General features: G+C 43.5%; 1 protein-coding gene across 4 annotated transcripts in view; it reads right to left on the reverse strand.

The window, feature by feature from the left end:
- Positions 1–3,307: 3,307 nt before the first annotated feature.
- The window catches only part of ARID5B (AT-rich interaction domain 5B), a 189,626-nt gene continuing 174,506 nt past the window's right edge, over positions 3,308–18,427 (reverse strand). For 3 of the 4 annotated variants that reach the window (XM_019935847.3, XM_019935848.3, XM_019935850.3), the window contains 2 exons: positions 12,785–12,983; positions 3,308–9,371 (listed from right to left, as the gene is read on the reverse strand). In XM_019935847.3, coding sequence (XP_019791406.1) covers positions 7,218–9,371; positions 12,785–12,983 — 2,353 coding nt within the window. In that variant the 3' untranslated portion in view covers positions 3,308–7,217. The remainder of the gene's footprint in view (positions 9,372–12,784; positions 12,984–18,427) is intronic. The other variant, XM_019935849.3, reaches the window with a different exon arrangement.

Here is an 18,427-nt window from a genome sequence, read left to right on the forward strand (position 1 = left end):
TCTTTCACAGCTCCCTCGCTGGGGCACAGGTCCTGTCCCGATTCCTTCTTTCTCTTTTCCCTTTTGTTCTGCCCGGTTACGGTGGAGGTTTTCTTGTCCTTTCGGAAGTCTGAAGTCCTTCTCCTACCTGCCAGCGTTTAGTAGGTGTTCTGTGTGAATCGTTCCAGTTGTAGATGTTTGTTTTTTGTTTTGTTTTGTTTTGTTTTGCGGTACGCGGGCCTTTTAAGTTGTGGCCTCTCCCGTTGCGGAGCACAGGCTCCGGACGCGCAGGCTCAGTGGCCATGGCTCACGGGCCCAGCCGCTCCGTAGCATGTGGGATCCTCCCGGACTGGTGCACGAACCCGTGTCCCCTGCATCGGCAGGCGGACTCTCAACCACTGCGCCACCAGGGAAGCCCTGTAGATATATTTTTAATGTTTCTGTGGGAGAAGGCGACCTCCATGTCCTACTCCTCCGCCATCTTGATCCCCTCTGTAATCACAGTTTCATTACTTGTGATTGGTCTGTTTATATTTTCTCTTTCTTCCTGGTTCAATCCTGGAACGTTGTACCTTTCTAAGAATATGTCCATTTCTTCTAGGTTGTTCATTTTATTGGCATATGGCCTCCCAATGGTTTGTTCATTAGTAAGTATTTAGATGTTTATGATGTGTAAATCCTGAGTGAAAAATAGCGTTAAATCTGTAGTTACCCCCAATGGATTAATGAAGTTTTGCCCAGAAGAGATACAGTGTTGCCTGCTTTAGTGTCTATGTTAAAATTCATTTGCAGATTTTGTCCCATCTGTACTTGTGTCTGTACGTATGTGCTCACTGGCCAATTTCACATTCTAGGGCTGTGCTGTTGAATATAGTACCCATTAGCCACATGTGGCTATTTAAATTTAAGTGAATAAAAATTAAACAGAATTACAGAATCAGTTCCTCCATCATACTAGGCGTGTTTCAAGAGCTAAGTAGCCACTTTGACTAGTAGCTACGGTATTGGAAAACTCTGCATTGTAAGACATTTCCACCGTTCTAGGAAGTACCATTGGACGGGTCTGTTCTAGAGAGAGTTTCAACAATATTAAAGCAGTAGTAGTTCTTGTATGGATGCCTCAGGGAGCAGATCACCTTGTCCTTACTAGGTTGGCTGAACGCCTGTGGTTAGAGCTAGCATGATTAAAACTGTTCTTTTAAGCAGGTTGAACAAATGCTTTGCAATGTTGTTTATCCCAGGAGGTATCCTGGAGATTCCAAAATTCAGGAATTCTCTATCAGTGGACCCAAATTAGTGTCATTTACTCTACTGTCAAGGTCAACCCTGAAGGCTATGCTTTTTCTTTTACATTATTCCTGGCCAGAGGTCACCCCACCCCCTACCCCACGCCCACCTCCTCCACTTACCTACTTGTTGATGTAAATGATCACCCATTTCCTGGTCACTATCAGCCCTCAAACATTTGTCAACTTTGGCCACTTTCCTAGAATAAATCATTGGGCAGTTTTATTGCTTTTGCACCATGAGTGACATCTTTAGCAAAAGCACCCTCCTTCCCAAAAGTATTAGCCAGCCAGGCCTGGTAAAAATAGATAACTTAGTGATGCTTCCTGTTGTGTATGATTCAAGTATCAGATCTATAAATGCTGAATGTGTTGTAGATGGAAGAACATTCTTTTGATGTACTCATAACAATTCACGTGATATGGTGAAATACACATGAATCAGCATGAGGGCAAGGAGACCACGGGGCTAGGTGTTCTTTCTGTGTTTGGTGTGTTTGGATTAACAAAGGGATGAGAGTCGGGGGGGGAGAGGGGGAGAGCTCTAACATGTTACTGTAACTCCTGCTGGCCTGAGAGGGGTGGGCAGGTCCTTCAGGGAGTCAACCATGATAAGAAAAAGGGTCTTAGGTCTTTTATCAAAACATACTGATATTTGTGGCTTTCTTCCCCCAGAGTTGTGGTGACATGCTGGTTAGCAGTTTACTCTCACCTGTCTATTCAAAGTCCACCCTGACCAGATAAACTAAGACACTCAGCAGAGTCTGTCCACCCTCTCCCCTGCCCCAGTCTCTGGGACCCATTAAGAAGGGAGCACACAGGGTGCTACTTTGTGAATGCCTCACTTCAACTAATATTAAGCTGAGCAAAACCAGGAGGAAGCTTGGAGGCAGTGGACCAAGGGGATGAAAGACCAGAAATCTTTGTCCATGATCACCAGACATCAGAATGTGCTGTTTTCCTAGCTTTTCAATCCTGAATATACATCAGTTGTTCCATTTAACCCATCACTAAGTCTGTTCATCCTTCCTTCCAAGTACTTCTGAAATGTATCCACTCCTCCATTCCACCACCGCAACTGAAATGACCACCATCTTTGCATTAGATTGCTCTCAATATGCCTTCACACAGCAGCCAGAGGGTGATACTGAAAAAGACAAATCTGAACATATCACCTCCCCACTTAAACCTCTTCTTGCTTAGGATAAAGACCAAATGCTCAACCTGGTCTCTTAGGACCTATCTGGCTGACCCCTGCTATACTCTGAACCTCAACTCAACCTCATTCCCTGGACCTTATTAATTATGCTTCTGTCACATAGGCTTATTCGATTCCTGTAATAAGTTAAGCTTGTTCCTGCCTCCCGGCCTTTGCATATGTGTTAGCTTGTGCTTGGATAACTCTTCTCCCAATTCCTTCTCACCTGGTCAACTCACACTCATCCTTCACGTTATAGGTTTAGTCACCACCTCCTCTTCATGTATCACTTTTTCTCCCCTGGAACTAGGTCAGGTTGAACTTTTGTTATTTATGTGGGTGACTATTTGATTAACTCTCTTTCCCATAAGATTTATAAACTCCAGAGACAGTATTTTTTATCTTTTACTCACCATTGTAATCCCAGCTCCTAACACTATGCCTGGCAGTTGAGACATGAAAAAATCTTTGTGGACCAAATAAGCAAGTAGGTAAATGGTGACTTCTGTTACCTGCCAGGAGAGGAGCATGGTATACAAAGGAAGTTGTAGACTTAAGAGCCCTGGGTTCAAATCCTAACTCTGCCAACTTGTTAGCCAGGTGATCTTGGGCAAGTTGATTTACCTAAGCTTCAGTCTTCTCATCAGTAAAATGGGCATAACCACATTTACATGGGGCTGTGAAGAGTAATGCCCAATGGGCACCCAGTAGGTTCTCAACAAACATACACATCATCATCATCATTGTTATCGTTAGTATCCTATTTGGGGACAATGGGGTAGAAAGTACTCTGGTGAGGTCACAGGGCTCCTCAGGAGGAAGTGACAGATGACACCCAAAAGGAAACAGATAGTAACATTTTTTATTAAATATTACAGTGGATCAAAAAGTACAAAATATCTCTTGCCTGCTATGTGATTGGGAAACTATTGGCACGTAATACAGTATCAAAAGCAGTAATAAGTACAATTTGGAAAACATACAAAATTGAGTGTTTATAGTTGGCTCAGCATTCTTCTGGTAGTGTTTAAACTAATGCAAAGGTTACTCAATAACCTCTCCATTGGGAAACTATATAGTATCACTGGGCCATGTTGCTATATACAAATAATCACCTTACAGAAGAGCATAGAGGTTACAGAGCTGGAGTCACCAAAAGTATACAATATTTACAACACAGGAAGGTTTAAAAAAGTATAAACAGCCAAGAGATTATGCTGCTATTCTTCAGACATATTTCAACCATGAGGAGACAAGCAGAATATCAAATACATCAACAGCCAACACTGGAATTTAAGTGCTCAAGATACTCATTGCAATGGTGTGGGTCTCACCAGGGCAGACTTGTTCCCATTTTTCTTTAAAATTGGGACAAGAGTAAAACTAGACCAGATGGGACTTGGCTGACCACGACCAAATGTGACTTGTGGGACAACAAGTGAAGAGAAATAAATGGTTCTCTTTGAAGGCACACTACATAAAATATTTTTGTGGGATCACCTCGAAATTTCCATCAGACACACCAACACAGTGAAATACAGTACTTGAGAATTCATGCACCAGGTCAGAAAGTTGTAAAGTCAATGCTGAGTTTTAACAAACCCTTCTGTATATGCCCTGATAAACAAGTGAACTTAAGAGCTTCTAGCTAGTAAATAAATAAGTCAGTCCTGTGGCAAAGATTACAAGTTCCAATCACTTACTAGAATACTTAATTCTGAAACTTGGTTGGGCTGGGTTTTGTGGGGTTTTTTTTTTTCCTTTAATGTTGAGTTGCCAAAAGTTAAGCCAGAAGTTTTTCAGAAATATTATTTAGAATCTCCAAATCTCCAGTAAATCACGGACTTAGTGCATTTTGAATTGCAACATTTCTTGGAAGCCACACTTCGTAAATAGATTTATGACTCCACTGCCAATTAGATTCCACAGTTTCCTTTACAGAACTACCAATAACAATGGTTTGATTGCACAAAGAAAGGCTTGTGCAATTCCATTCAATAATAAGGCCCCTTGAACTCAAACAATGCAAACAAAGCCCTATTTAAGACTTTTTAAAATGTAGTTCTCAGCCAATGAAGAATTCAATGGTCTTTTTGAAGGATTTCCAAGATCTCTGTTCGGAGTTTTAAAACAACACACTGCTTCTGTTGGGAATGTATACCCCCATTTCTCTTTATTTGTCCTGCTGTTTTGCCAAGGGTATGAGCTTCCTCAGACAGAAACAGTGAATCTCCTCCTCGGAAGAGATGAGAAAAACAAAAGCTGGACTATGTTAACATTGTTTGAAAATGGTGTGATCGAATTCCAACATGATGAAACCAGACTGAAATCATTGCAGTGGGGAAAACAAATGCCCCATATTCAAAATGGATAGGTGAGCTCCACCAGGGACAGATGCCCCCATTTTCTTTGAGAAACGAGCTCAGAGAAACCATGTAGGATCTAGCCCATGTCAGCTGCAGAAACACCGGCGTTTCCTCCTTCTTCCATGTCCTCTGATTCTGTGACTTATTCAGTCTAGTGCAGCTTCCTTCTGTGTGTCCTGGCCAGCATTCTGCCAGCTGGAATTGAGATTTGTTTCCGCCCTCTATCTTGTGCAATAGCAGGATAATCTGCATTCACACATTTATAATCTAAATTCTACTAGTCTATCTATGGTTCTATTAAATATATATATATATATATATTATTCCACAGGAAGGTAAATAATTAATTGAAGCAAATGGAACTCTTAACACTAGATCTCTACATTCTCTTGTTTCCACCTTTGGATATTAAGTATGCTACACTGAATATTTGGCTTCGTATCATAGAGACATTTCAGTACAAATGCATGGCATGCATGGCTTGGTTTAAGAGCCACGGTTTCATTGTTTACCAGTTTTGATCATTTTGCAGTCAGGTTACCTATTTAGAAGTTGAAAATGGTTATCCATTTTCATAGAATTAAATATCTCACAGGTAAAAGACTTGGTTAACTATGGTCCTAATGTCTACCGGTAGTGGTGGGGGCAGGGGAGGGTTGACTGGGGAGTTCATCAAAGCAGTCTTATCAGCAGGGATGGGACCTGGAAGGAAAATCCACTCTCTGTGTCGATCGACTTTTAACACACTTAGAAAATGCATCCACCTTGATGTTACATCTCGGCAGCAAACGAATGAAGTGGCAAGAATGACAGTATACATTCTCTGCATCTTTCGACTGCTTGAACAGCTTGACCATTTCTTCCCAACAGTGAAAGAAATTGTTAAGTGGGCCGTATTGCCAGGTGGTTAAAAACATGACACAAATCACCCTATGTGTGTGCATACACACAGAAGTCATGCCCCATAAACCCAAAGAGGATGGCTTTCTTTTGAACCGGGTAATCAGTTTGCCGGCCACCTCCAAAGATGTGGCCTGTGAGGTTCTTCCTGGGAACAGCGAGAAACCAACTCGATGAAGGCAATGTGACTACCTGTTACTCGAAAGACCACGGCCCTGGGCAGGTATCTGGTGCCTGGGCCTCCCGCTGTGCACTTTCTCCTGGATAGTCAAGCTCTATCTTCTTCCCAGCCCCCCTTCCCAGACTGTTTAAAGGGATCAGTGCCAACACGAATGTAAATCATTTTGGCTTCTATTCTAATTTCTGAAATTCCTAAAATATGTGTGCAGCCCACAGATATGTCCTCTAGACTCTGCTGTTATTCAGCAGCTCGCTGACAGTGAGGTTTTTGTTTTTATGATTCCTCTGGTATGTAGGACAGTTTCACAGCCTAGATAAGGTAAGTACAATGCTCGATATTTTCACATAACCCAACACTTCAAAGCAAAGCATTTGGCCGGGTAAGCAGTGTATAAGCTCTTTCAACTATGCCATTTATGAGGAAAAAAATCCTTAAGTTGCAGATTTGCAAAGGAACGTTCTTTGCACCATTGTGTGCTCAACTGTTTCTTTGATCATTTGTTCCACTAGAATCAGTTGCTTCAATTTGTAAACAATAACATTACCACCCAAAGCTGCTCAAAATGATAAGATGTGGAAAAATTACAAACACACATCAACAACTAAGGACAGTCAGCCTTTAAAACAAAACAAAACAAAACAAAACAGAAACAAGACCTGCAAACAAAAGCGATACTGTTTAATTAAAAAAAAAAAAAAAGGGACAAGAAGGAACTGGGAGAAAATAGGACTACCTGTATATAAATTAGGTGAGCAAACAGTGATACGGGTAGTTTTAAGAAGCAAATATATACAGTCAGTTTAACAGTGTTTACTTCTCTGGATTGTTTAATAGTGTCAAAATGAAAGATCTATTGAAGTTTCACTATACATTGCATTGATTGAACCTTGGAGAGTTTTATGAAGAGAGGGGCATCCCTTGGCATATTTGCCAGTCTTCCTTGCCCCTTCCTCTGAAATATCTGCCCTTTTTTGCCCAGATTGTTTCCTGACCATCAGAACTCAGACGGGGTCCTCTAAGTTCTTCCTGGATACACATGAATCCCCTTCACAAGATCCCCGTGCAAAGTGGACCATCTGAGGTGCGAGGGCATCTGTGTTGGCAGGGGCTCAAGACTGACCAGCCAGGGCTAGAGTCATCCCGGAAATATCAGGTATGTTCACCTCCCCTCTGGGCCCCTTTTGGCCGGGACTGATCTCACCCCGGATTAGAAGAATACTGACTTCTAATTCTACAAGCCGCCACCCCGAGGCTAAGGAGTGAAGCTCTGTTATCCACGCCATTTGGGATGCTGGGCAGAGCCAGGCTTACAGTTTTGTACTGGGGTGTACGGACGACAGCTGAGAAGGTGGGAAGGCGGCTTGAGGATTTAGAGCAGCTAAAGGGTAAATGCTGTTGTGCAAAAGGTCCCCATACGAACTTCCTACAGGTGTGGCTGCAGCCAAGTGTCTGTATAGCTGCTGAGAATTTGTTGGCGACGTAAAAATTCCTCTTTGCATCACAAGTGAGTGGAAAGCCAGGGGCTGCATGAGCGGGGAAAGCACAGTCTGGTTTTTCAAGTACTGCAGAGAATGAGAATACCCAGCCGGGAGCCTGGAGTTGAGGCCCGAGTTACACAGGCTTCCAGAATACAAACCTGGGAAGATGGGGGAGGAGAGGGGCAGCTTGTGGCTTTCGGAGGCGCCCCCGGCATGCCCACCGTGCGTGGCCTTGCTGCCTTCGCTCTCCTGCTCTGAGGCCTTCTCCTTCCCAGAGACCTCCTTGGAGGGGTCCAGAGGAGACACGGCCCGGGCCTTTTTCCCGGCGATCACAAGGTCCAAATCCTCCAGGCTGCGCTTTATGGGACGCGCCGCACCAATGTTCTGGGGGCTCATTTTCCGGTGCAGGATGGGGTGGACCATGCCTTCCATCTTCCTGAAATTCTCCAGTCTCACGGGGTGAGGCTTTCCCGATCTGGAGAGCGATTCAGGGTATTTTTTAGGGGCCGACATGGTCATGGGCGATACCCGACAGGCCTTGGGGTGACAGTCTCGACTCTGGCTGTTTACGACCTGGAACTGGGAGGCGCCCTTGCTCTCCTGAGGCCCGGGCGCCGCGTGGGCCAGGCCCAGGGCCTTGCCTGTGGGTTTGTGGGGGTTCTTGGGAAGGCTCAGGTCGGTTGGCTGCTCGTCTGTGAGGGCTTCCGCCGCAGCCGACTTTTTGTCTTGCAGATGTAGAGACGCCAGGTAATTCACGTGGAGCTTCTCTTGGTGCTTGTGGGAGGGAAAAGCACTGTTTTCCGACTCCCCGTACATGTCCCTGCAAGGGTACTTGCATGTCTGTTCGTTATGCAGGTGGCGCTCAGTGTGCCTGTAGAGGCTGTGGAGATGAGGCGACGAGTAGAAATCGGCCAGGCAGCTGGGCATGTGGGAGTGGGGAGGAGCCCTCCTCTCCAGCAGCTTCTCCTTGCCGTCCTGAGCATCTTGCTTGAGGGCACAGGAGTCGGCAAGGGGGCTAAGGTGATGCTTGGAGAAGCCGCAGCGGTGGGGCTCCGATCGACCCAGCTTGTCGTGCTTCCAAATGTCATTGATGCCCTTTCTCTCCTCTGAGGGCTTGCTTCTGAAACTCTGGACGTGCTGAATCACCGACGGCCGGCTGACTGCCACGTGGTCAGTGCTTTGGCCGTGGTGGGCCTGGGACAAACCCGAACAGCGGTCGTCCCTCACAATCAGTTTCTTTCTGCTGATCAAAGGGGGTGGGGAGCCATAGGGGTAGCTGCTGGAGAGGCCGGCCCCGCTCACTTGGGACAAAAGTTTTTTCTTGGCCAACGGGGACATGATGCCTGGGTTGCCCCTTGAGTAGAGCAGGGGCGTGTAATTAAGTCCATGGTTCTCATTCATGGGCCCAGTCAAGTCTTTGTCTTTGAACATGTCAAATGACTGGACCACAAGGACCTTCGGGGTCTGCTTGAGTGCACTGTGGATGTCGTCACTGCCCAGCTGGTCCACCTTCACGGTGCAGTTGGCGATGTAATCCGCCATTGCGGGGAGTTTGTCATCCTCCATTTCACTCTGGTTTGCCAGTGGTGGCTGCGTGGTGGGGAAGCCGGGGAAGGACGCTTCTTGGAGTTCATTTTCAGGGCTCTCTGTAAAACAGCAGGGCTTGGGTTCTTGTTTTGAGTCCAGGAGAGCCCGGGGAGAGGTGCGCGACTGTTTGCCAGCCCCAGGGATCGGGGCTGGATCCCTTTCGGGGGCCAGAGGGGCACTCGCGAGCGGAGGGGCAGGCCCCTCCTCTCCTGCCTCCTCGTTGCTGGTACCTTGATCTGTGTCGTCGTCCTTTTCTGGGTCTGCTCGGGACACGGGGGGCCTTGCTGCAAAATCCTGGTACCCTTCCACTTTTTTCTTTGTGTCTGCTACTGGGAGAGGCTCAGCGATGCTTTTCTGGTGTAAAGTCTCTTGTTCCTTCTCTTGCTCTGACGAAACCTGATAAAATATTGCAAAAGATAGTCAGAAGGAAGCCAAATGCGTTGACGCTTTATGCTATGAAATAAAATGTTACACACAGCCGTTGTTTGGAAACAGCCTTTTCAGTCAGCTCGTGGAGTCTCTGTAAAGCTTTATTACTCCCCAATCATGGCTCTAAACAAAGAAATATAAATCACAGGAACATTAGGGGAAACATGCATATTCACTCCAGTCCCTTATGAGATACCTATCAAAATAGCAAAGTAGTATGTACTGCCGGTATACAGTCATATCACTCCTTGATTCTAATATATAGTTTAATTCTGAGGTTGTTTTCTTGTCAAATCAGTCAATTATCCAAAAGGGTTTTAAATTACATGTTGCAGTTTACGACACTTTGGAGAAAGATTTTTTTAGAATCTCTCTTTCAAAAATCCAACCCCGTCTCAACAACAAACTTACTAAAACCCCTTGTTTCTTCTTCGAGAGCAAATCCCGTCCTAACGTGTTCAGTATGATGCGTTACATTAGCAATGCTTAAGTGTTAATCATTTCTACCCAGTGCCATATGACATGCAGATAAAGCTAAAATATTGAAAAATTTATGCAGATGCCATGGCAGCCTGTCTACCTGAGGGGCAGAAGGACTCCAGGTCCTTCTAGGCTGCAGCAAACTACATTTCCATTAAAGCTGAAAATGAAATTGTCAAAATTCAAGCAGTGAGTGCCACAACACATACAGCTTTTCTGTTCACTGAAATAAGTTGTAGTCGATGAGATGGATGGTCTCTACGTGTCCCCACTGACAGAAGTTGTGGGCACAGTTCGACTCATTCACTGCATGACGTAGCTGTGCAGACTTTGGCCTTAGAAGGTCATCTTAACTTTCCATCTGTGACCCAGGGGGACTGGCAAGTTCTTTCAAAACTTCTGTCGTTCTGCCCTGATGTGTCTTGGTGGAGAACAGTCACAAAACGGTGATATTGAGATGGTCTTCCCCCACCTCCCCGCAAACTCATCCCTTAAATATTTTTCTTCTTTGTTAAGGAAAGAAGCGTCTACCACTTTAGCATCTTTGGGCAAGATTGAGGATGCTGGTGTAGGGATGCGTAGGAAGAAAAGTTTTAAGGAACCACACCCATTTCATAGATATTTCTCCTTAGACCCACTTCAAGATAGCCCTCTGTTTTAGGGATACTTATCATCATTCTTTTCCTTTCTTTGTTTTTGTACTAATAGCTGCTTTTTCCAGTACAAATATCATTACTTGTTCTACACTAACAGTCATCATTGGTCTCGTGAGCTTATACATTACATGAAAGTATAGAAAAATGACTACGGCTAGGGAAAAAGGCATATTGCATTTAAGTGTTAGTTTCTGATGGCGCTGTGGGGGAGCCTCAGCCCCACTGATGTCTCTATGACCTAGGCCTTCAGGTACATGGAGTTCTAGGTTTTTGGTTGTAAACAGGTTTAGGAGGTCATTGAAAGCTAGGCAGGAAAAAAAAAAAAATAAAGGAGCCTTTTCGTAGGATGGCATTTGATGATTTGCCTTAGTATATTAAATGGTACCTTCCCACCACACAGCTTATAATCTGATTACTTGAAGATAGTGGGTTTGACTAGAAGGGCTTTTTAAGCCCTCCTATCTCCAAATTAAAAACAATGACAATAATAACAACAACAATAAAATTCAACCCCCAAACACACAGTGAGGAGAAATATACTTGCTATGTATAGAAATAGCAATACAAAATATACTATACACAGCAAGTATACACAGCAATATACTTGCTGTGTATACTTGCTATGTATAGTGTATTTCTATATATAGAGAGAGAAATATACTTGTTATATATATATAACATGGGTCTGTGTAGGAGGCGGGGAGCGATTCTGATCTTTGGGTCAACCTTGGAGAGAGGGTGTTGGGATTCCAGGTAGTTTAGATAACATGATCATAATGACCCCGGTCCCTTAGATACCTGCAGTCCCTGAAGGGAACCTGTGGGGGCCTATAGGAAACAGGGAGCCTTAAGGCTTTCAGGATTTCTGTGGACTGCAGGGCACCAGGCTCTACTCCTGACAGCGGTCGCCTCCCAAGCTGACGGGCTCAGGGCAATGGCTTGAGGATTCCTCCCCCAACTCACAAAGCAGCCCTTTCAATTCTCACGCCCAGAGTGGAGCCATTCAAAGGCCAGCTGGCCTCCTGGTCCTCAGTTTGTCCCCTGGTGCTTTGGCAATGCTGTACATATGGTATCTAATAGAACTCACTGATCCCAGGCCCTATGATAAATCACCAGACCAACAGGATAAAGGGAGAATGGAATGTAAGCCTTCACTTGGAATTTCCTTGCTTTTGGCCATTTATGTTGCAAGCTTGCAGATGTTTAGAAATCTCTGCATCATCCCCCCCCCCCTTTTAATTATTAGAGCTTAAAATAATTATGAAACAAAAATTAAAGCAAATTTCTCTTCTTGGTACTAATATTATCTTCTTACACAGGACTCAGTTGGGTAAGTTAATTTCTCGTTAGGTGGCTGGTGTGTGTGTTTTAAGCTGGTGTTTAATTAGAGAGTCTCTTATGTGTTCATTATAAACCTGATTTTTAGGGGGTGTTTAATATCAGCACCAAAGTTCCCTCTGGGGTTGAATCTTAGGACGTGCTGTCTTCAAATGTGGCTGCTAAGTTTTTTTTGGTTTGGTTTTTTTTTTTTTTTTTTAATGGGCGGCAGAGATTTTTTATTATTCATCTTGAAACAGAGCCCAGCTCATCCCCCATGACTGTCTGGACGATGGTAGTAACGGTTTCTACCAGAGAGCTGTTGGGGGCTGTGGGTAGCTGGGGCCTGTTTTAAAAGGTTCAGAAACTACCTGTTAACAAGACAGATAATCATGGCTTCAGAGGAACCATTTCAAAATTCCCCTATAAATAATACGTACTTAAGATGTTTCTAAATTGGTCTTAACCCAAGTCTGGTACACAGAGGTCAATTAATGGAGGCAAACAAGTCTCTGAAGTTTTTAGGACAGTCCTGCAGAGACACAGCAGATCCCACAATGCGTGCTTTAAAGTCACACCAACTCCTCAGACAGGCTGGCTGTGAAATGGCAGAGAAGCCACATCTTTCACATGGGAGTCCCTTGGCTTTCAGAGCTGAAGCTCTGGCTCCTTCTACCTCAAAGTCGGGTCTGCTCTCAGTTTTCTACAGAGTGTTTGCTTCCTTCTAGACCCTACTCTTGGCCTATCCCATCAATCCATGTGCTGCCCCGAAAGGCCCACTCCTCAGGGAATGGTGACGTTTAGGTGATTAGATTTCTTAGCCTGGTGGTGTCTCTGGCAGGGATGCAGCTACGGATGCAGGGCTCCAGAAGACCCCGAGGCAGGACCGACCTCACAGAGGTATTTCTGTGGAGGAGCCCAACTCACCTCTGATGCATCCTGGGGCTTCGGGGCATTCTCTTTTTCTTTCTTGCTCTTAGAGATTTCGTGTTTGATGCGTTTGCCTCCTGATACTTTTGTTTTATTCTCGTTTTCCTGTGAATTGTTCTCCTGTTTTCGAGGTTTGATTGGAGGCAGGGGCTTATCTTCCTCTCCTTTAATAAACCTTTCATACGGCAGGATTAATCTACAAGGGTATCAGAAGAGAGGATCGGTCAGGGCAGGCAGTTCCAGTAGTGTCGATGCTATGGGGGTTTAACTTTCTTGTCTCCCCGGTCAAAACCAGCACCTGGTAGCTTACATCCTGCTTTCTTTGCAAGACCTCTTTCTTGTTGTGCGAAGCTGTACACCGAGGATACCAATGGACACATCCAAAGTCACATCATTATCACTGCCCCTGGGACCTGGCTAAATGCTGATAACCACATCACAATAATAGCAACTATAGTGCTAGCTGCCATTCATTCATTTATCATTCTGCCAGCAGCTGTTTATTGAGCACTAACTATGTGTCAGGCAGTGTTCTAGGCACCAAGATACAGCAGCGAGCAAGATATTCAAGGCCCCTGAGGCTTACGTTCCAGTAAAGTACTAGTATGTGCCAGGTGATGCCCTAGGTACATTATATAGGTTATTTCACGTAATGTCCACAACATCCCTGTGGAGTATTTACTATTATTGTTGTTGTTATTATTATTCCCTTTTCAACAGATGAGGCAACTGAGGCCCAAAAAGGCTAAATAATTTGCCTGAGTCACCCCATTTGTTAGATGTGGAATTTGAACCTAGTTCTGCCTGTCTCCCAAGTTTGCATTCATTCATGTCAAAATACAGACCAGACACTTAAGATAAAGAGGTTACGGGAGGGGAGCGCAGCACAGCGGGAGACGGCTGTCTTACCCAGAGCTCTTAGGGGGGCAGGTGCCTCCCACAGGAGAAGCTCTGTTTTGGGGTGCCAGGTTAAAGAGGGCCCCAGAGAGAAGGCAGGCAGACAGAACGTTCAAGCCACAAAAATCAGAGGGCTGAAAAATTCAAGCATTTTAATTATATAACTTTTTAAACAAAGTACATAAAATTGCTCTAAAAAGAGAAACATCAAACAGCTCTTGTTTTAATCTGTTTTCCCTTTGCGATGTAGCGCTTGATCTGAAAGGGAAAAATAGCTGATGTAATTAAACGGGATGGATTGCATTACAATCTCAGTTTCAACTTCAGTGATTAAAGTTTTTATAATGCATTTGGTATGATTAATGACTCACTGTGGGATTAATACAAGACTCGGCCTTAAAAATATGAACTTTAATACAGCAAACATAATTTGTTTTAAATAAGACAAGTTGACTCAATGAAGAAAATGTACTTGGCTTATAAACAACATAAATCTGTTCAAATATTGGGAACCATAATTATTTTTAAACTAAGACTCCCAGGCAAAAACTTCTTTGGCTTGGATATTCATTAGCTATCCTAAAACTGGTTTCTAACTATGCAATCTGGATCACAACTACTTAAACGTACACAACTGTTCAGGTTTCTGAGTACAGACGTGGGGACATTTGCGATCGTGATATTTCACTCTTTAATAAAATACCAAGTAAATTATGGGAAAGTCAAATCTCAGTGTATAGCAATTAGAAACAAAAGTCATCACTGAGCATGCTCAGGCAAGGTATGTGCAAGAAGGCGTGAATAATAGTTTCGAGCCCTGCGTCTGGCAGTGGGCCAGCCATGAAGATCAACACAGCCCATGGGGAATAGTTATCTTCAGATCCCATTACAAACTGAGTTTAAACATGTTACAGCTGCTAAAACTGGAAACTGTTCTCTCTGTGTAGACTTACTAAAATAATATATGGCTGCCAAATACCTGCTTCCCACTGTAATATTACAGTTAATGTTTATATAATAAAAAGCATAACTAAGCAGAAGAGAGAAAAAAAGCAATCTTGTTCATACTTGAATGTATTCCGTCTCATCTGTAAAGTCCCCAGCATTCCCCCCAGTTGCTTTTATCTGCATGGTTCTGCCAGGGACTTTATCCCCTTCAGCAGTGGCAGGTTGGGGATTTTTGTCCGGGAGCAAAATGCATTGAATATTTTAAATTAGGAAAAATATGTTAAATTGACTTTAATGAAAACATATTTTTATTGTTAGGACAGATAGGTTTGTTTTACTTTTGTTTGGTTGCCATGGGAACCCAAGGAGCATTGAAGTCTGGGGATTCCAATGGTTATTGTTTGTTGGTACCACCCTCCCCCCAACTCCACTCTCTAATTGAGATGGTGGCACCATGAGGGAGGGACTCCCTTCACTAAGGATGACAGCATCACCTCTGAGTGTGGGGAAGGGGGTGAGAGGAAGCAGAGAGCTGGCTGGGAGAGACACCCAAGGTGAGGACCCCTCACCTCAGGTCCGGAGAGTCCTGGGCCAACCCAGCTTTCTAGGTGGGTGCTAAGGAGACTTTAATTTCCTCGCACAATTTTGCAAGTTCAAGAAGCAGGGCAACACTTCTGTTTCATTTCTTTCTTTTTTCCTTTTCCTTCATTTTTTTTTTTTTTTTTTTTTTTTTTTTTCCCTTCCCTTCACTCAGCTCAGCAGCTGGCTGGCTGACAGCAGTAAAAAATACATTTCACTTTGCTGGTCAAAGGCCTAAAGCCAGAAGCAGGAAATCTGGAATTAAATGTTTCTTGTATCTGGAAAGAGGCATGACTAAGGTAAAACTGAATCCAAACACAAACCCTGCTTGTTCAAGGCTTCCAGAGGGAGAGTGTGTGTGAGTGTGTGTGAGAGAGTGAGAGAGAGAGAGAGAGAGAGAGAGAGAGAGAGAGAGAGAGAGAGAGAGAGAGAGAGAGAGAGTGTGTGTGTGTGTGTGTGTGTGTGTGTGTGTGTGTGTGTGTGTGTGTGTGTGTGTGTGTAAAGGTCAAGTGAGTGTTTTTTTTCCCTTCTAAATCACTGAAAGATAATTATAGTGGCTCAGGGAATAAAGGCTCCCGAAATAAAACAAGAAAGGCAGCAGCTAAAAGGAAACAAGTAGAAATATGACCAGCTAAGCCCTGAAGAGCAGAGCTCTTCTCACCCGGCACACAAACAATCGCTGTTCATATAGTGATTTCCGTTTGGTACGATTTTCACTGAATGTTTTTTCAGTTATCCTGTCATGGTACAACACAATTACCCCACAGGATATGATCTTATCATCTGATTATTAGAAGTTTTTACACAGTACAGAGGACGAAAGCTATTATAGGTTTCTGAACATTTAAACGTTTAATGTACATGCGATACCATTGAAAACAGGTTAGCCAACATAAGGTCAACATTGCCCAATGCAGCAAGCGTTGTATAAAGAATTTAGTATAATGCAACATGACTGCACCTTACAACAAAGATTTAATCAGCCTCTAAACTGTGCAGATAAAAGCAAAAATGCACCCCAGCCCCTAAGAACTCATTACACAGGAGAAATATTTCCAATGGGCTGCAACTCTAAGAATGTGGTTTGGGTTTCTGGTGGATGGAAGTAATAGGGAAGAGAAGCAATATATTCATTAGAAAATCCAGAGAAATTCCCCCTCCCACCCCCCCAATCTAATGTAATCCGAGGATTGAAAGCTAGGCAGCTAAATGGGCCTTTACTATTATCGAGATTTCAGATTAGCAAAATGCTTATTTACGATGCCATTAATGGATCTGAAATAGGTAAGCCATCATGTATTAAAAAAATAACATCTTTCCATAGGCATAAGAATTGTAGCAGCATGAGATTTTATTTTTCCCTAGGAATAATACAAGAATAACATTTTCCACCCCAAAGCAGAAACAGTAGGGGAGCCTTTTTCTATCACAGAGATTCTTACTAAATTCAGTCACTGTGAAAAGCAAGATTTTTTTCTCCTTCTTTTTTTTTTCTTAAATAAAGACAACTTAAAACCAACCCAAGTTAAAATGAACAAATCAGTGGCATTATAACCTTGATTTATCAGCGTCTGAGCCACTAAATTATCATCATACAAGAAACTGCTGGTTTGAAAAGATTTCTGCTTTGTTAAATCTCAAGTTAAATAATGGTGCTCAGTATACTAGGTTTTTAGATCTGCCTCATCTGATATTATGAAAAATTCAATACATTTCTCTTCAGCAGAAGTCAAGGGTCAGCAAATCTATTACTGTAATGTAAGTAATCTGGCAACCTGCCAACTCTTTCTCCCTTATTATTTTTTTAAACACGAAGGCAGATAATTTTATATTTACAAATTCTGAAATCCTCCAGGGCCCTGCCTCTCTTTCTCAACAAAAAGCAGCAGCCTCATAGTCAAGAAATGAATATTGCACATGTCCTCATCATTTGCATTTCATACAAAAGAAGAAAAGACCCTTCATCTTTATTAGGCAACATTCCCCTCCCCTCCCCATAGACAGAGGAAAAATAATGTCAAATCTCATCAGAACGAGTAACCACTAATGTCTCCCGTATTGACTAATGCTTTCATGGAATGACTGACTTTTGGGGCCAAAACATTTAGCAAACAGTGCTTAAGACGGGAAATGAGAATCCATGTATTTATAGAGCTCTGAAAAATGATATTAGAAGAATGTCTAGGACTGATTCAGTCTGAAGAGTTAGAAGAAGTGGCAAATCTTTTTTTTTTTAAATTAATTAATTAATTAGTCTTTGGCCGTGTTGGGTCTTTGTTGCTGGGCGTGGGCTTGCTCTAGTTGCAGCGAGCAGGGGCTACTACTCGTCGCGGTACACGGTCTTATCATTGCGGTGGCTTCTCTTGTTGCAGAGCACTGGCCCTAGGCGGGCGGGCTTCATTAGTTGTGGCACGGGGGCTCAGTAGTTGTGGCATGCAGGCTCTAGAGCACAGGCTCAGTAGTTGTGGCGCACGGGCCTAGTTGCTCCACGGCATAGTGGCACATCTTTAGGGTTGTATTTGAACCTCAAACTTACCCTAGTTACTTCATAGGCACTTTGATGCTATCAAACCAGTGAACAATTCCAGGCCCAGATTTCTACTGGTGCCTTTGGAGCAGAATGTTTTAGGGGCAGAGGGGATAAAGTTGGCGTGCATATTAGGGCAAAAATGCTACTACTATTCTTTTAACTATTAGGTTTTATCGTGGCATTAGAAAAGAAATGACATATTGGTTCCACTGGGGCTTCAGACCTGATCTGATCCCAAACGGAGTTATTATACCTCCAAGTTGATTCCAGGGTCGATAAATTCTAAGGTTTGGCCAGACATTTCCCTTCTCAGCCAGAAACTGAAAATATATAACTTCGCTGTGAAGTGCGGGGAAGCACTCTTTCACCAAATATGGAGCCAATAGAAGGTATGTTTTTCTTTTGTGAAGATGAAGTACACACACTTGTTAAGGTTCCAAGAAACATGGAAGGTTCTAATCTCACATACTGTTCACCTCCAGCTCAAGGCACCAGACCATTACTCTAAAAATGTCTAAAGAGCATTTGTTGGGGGCGGGGGGGGGGGATGCGTACCAAAACAAAAGCCAAATACACAAATGTGCTGCTATGTCAACGTGCGGAGCAGCGGGAATGTTTCCTCAGTGGGCACAACGCTGGTTGAGTATAACGGCCATTATGCCGCTTTGTTCCTATTCTTTTAAAAG

Source organism: Tursiops truncatus, chromosome 16 (assembly GCF_011762595.2).
Source record: "Tursiops truncatus isolate mTurTru1 chromosome 16, mTurTru1.mat.Y, whole genome shotgun sequence".
In the NCBI taxonomy this organism is placed as follows: Eukaryota; Metazoa; Chordata; class Mammalia; order Artiodactyla; family Delphinidae; genus Tursiops; species Tursiops truncatus.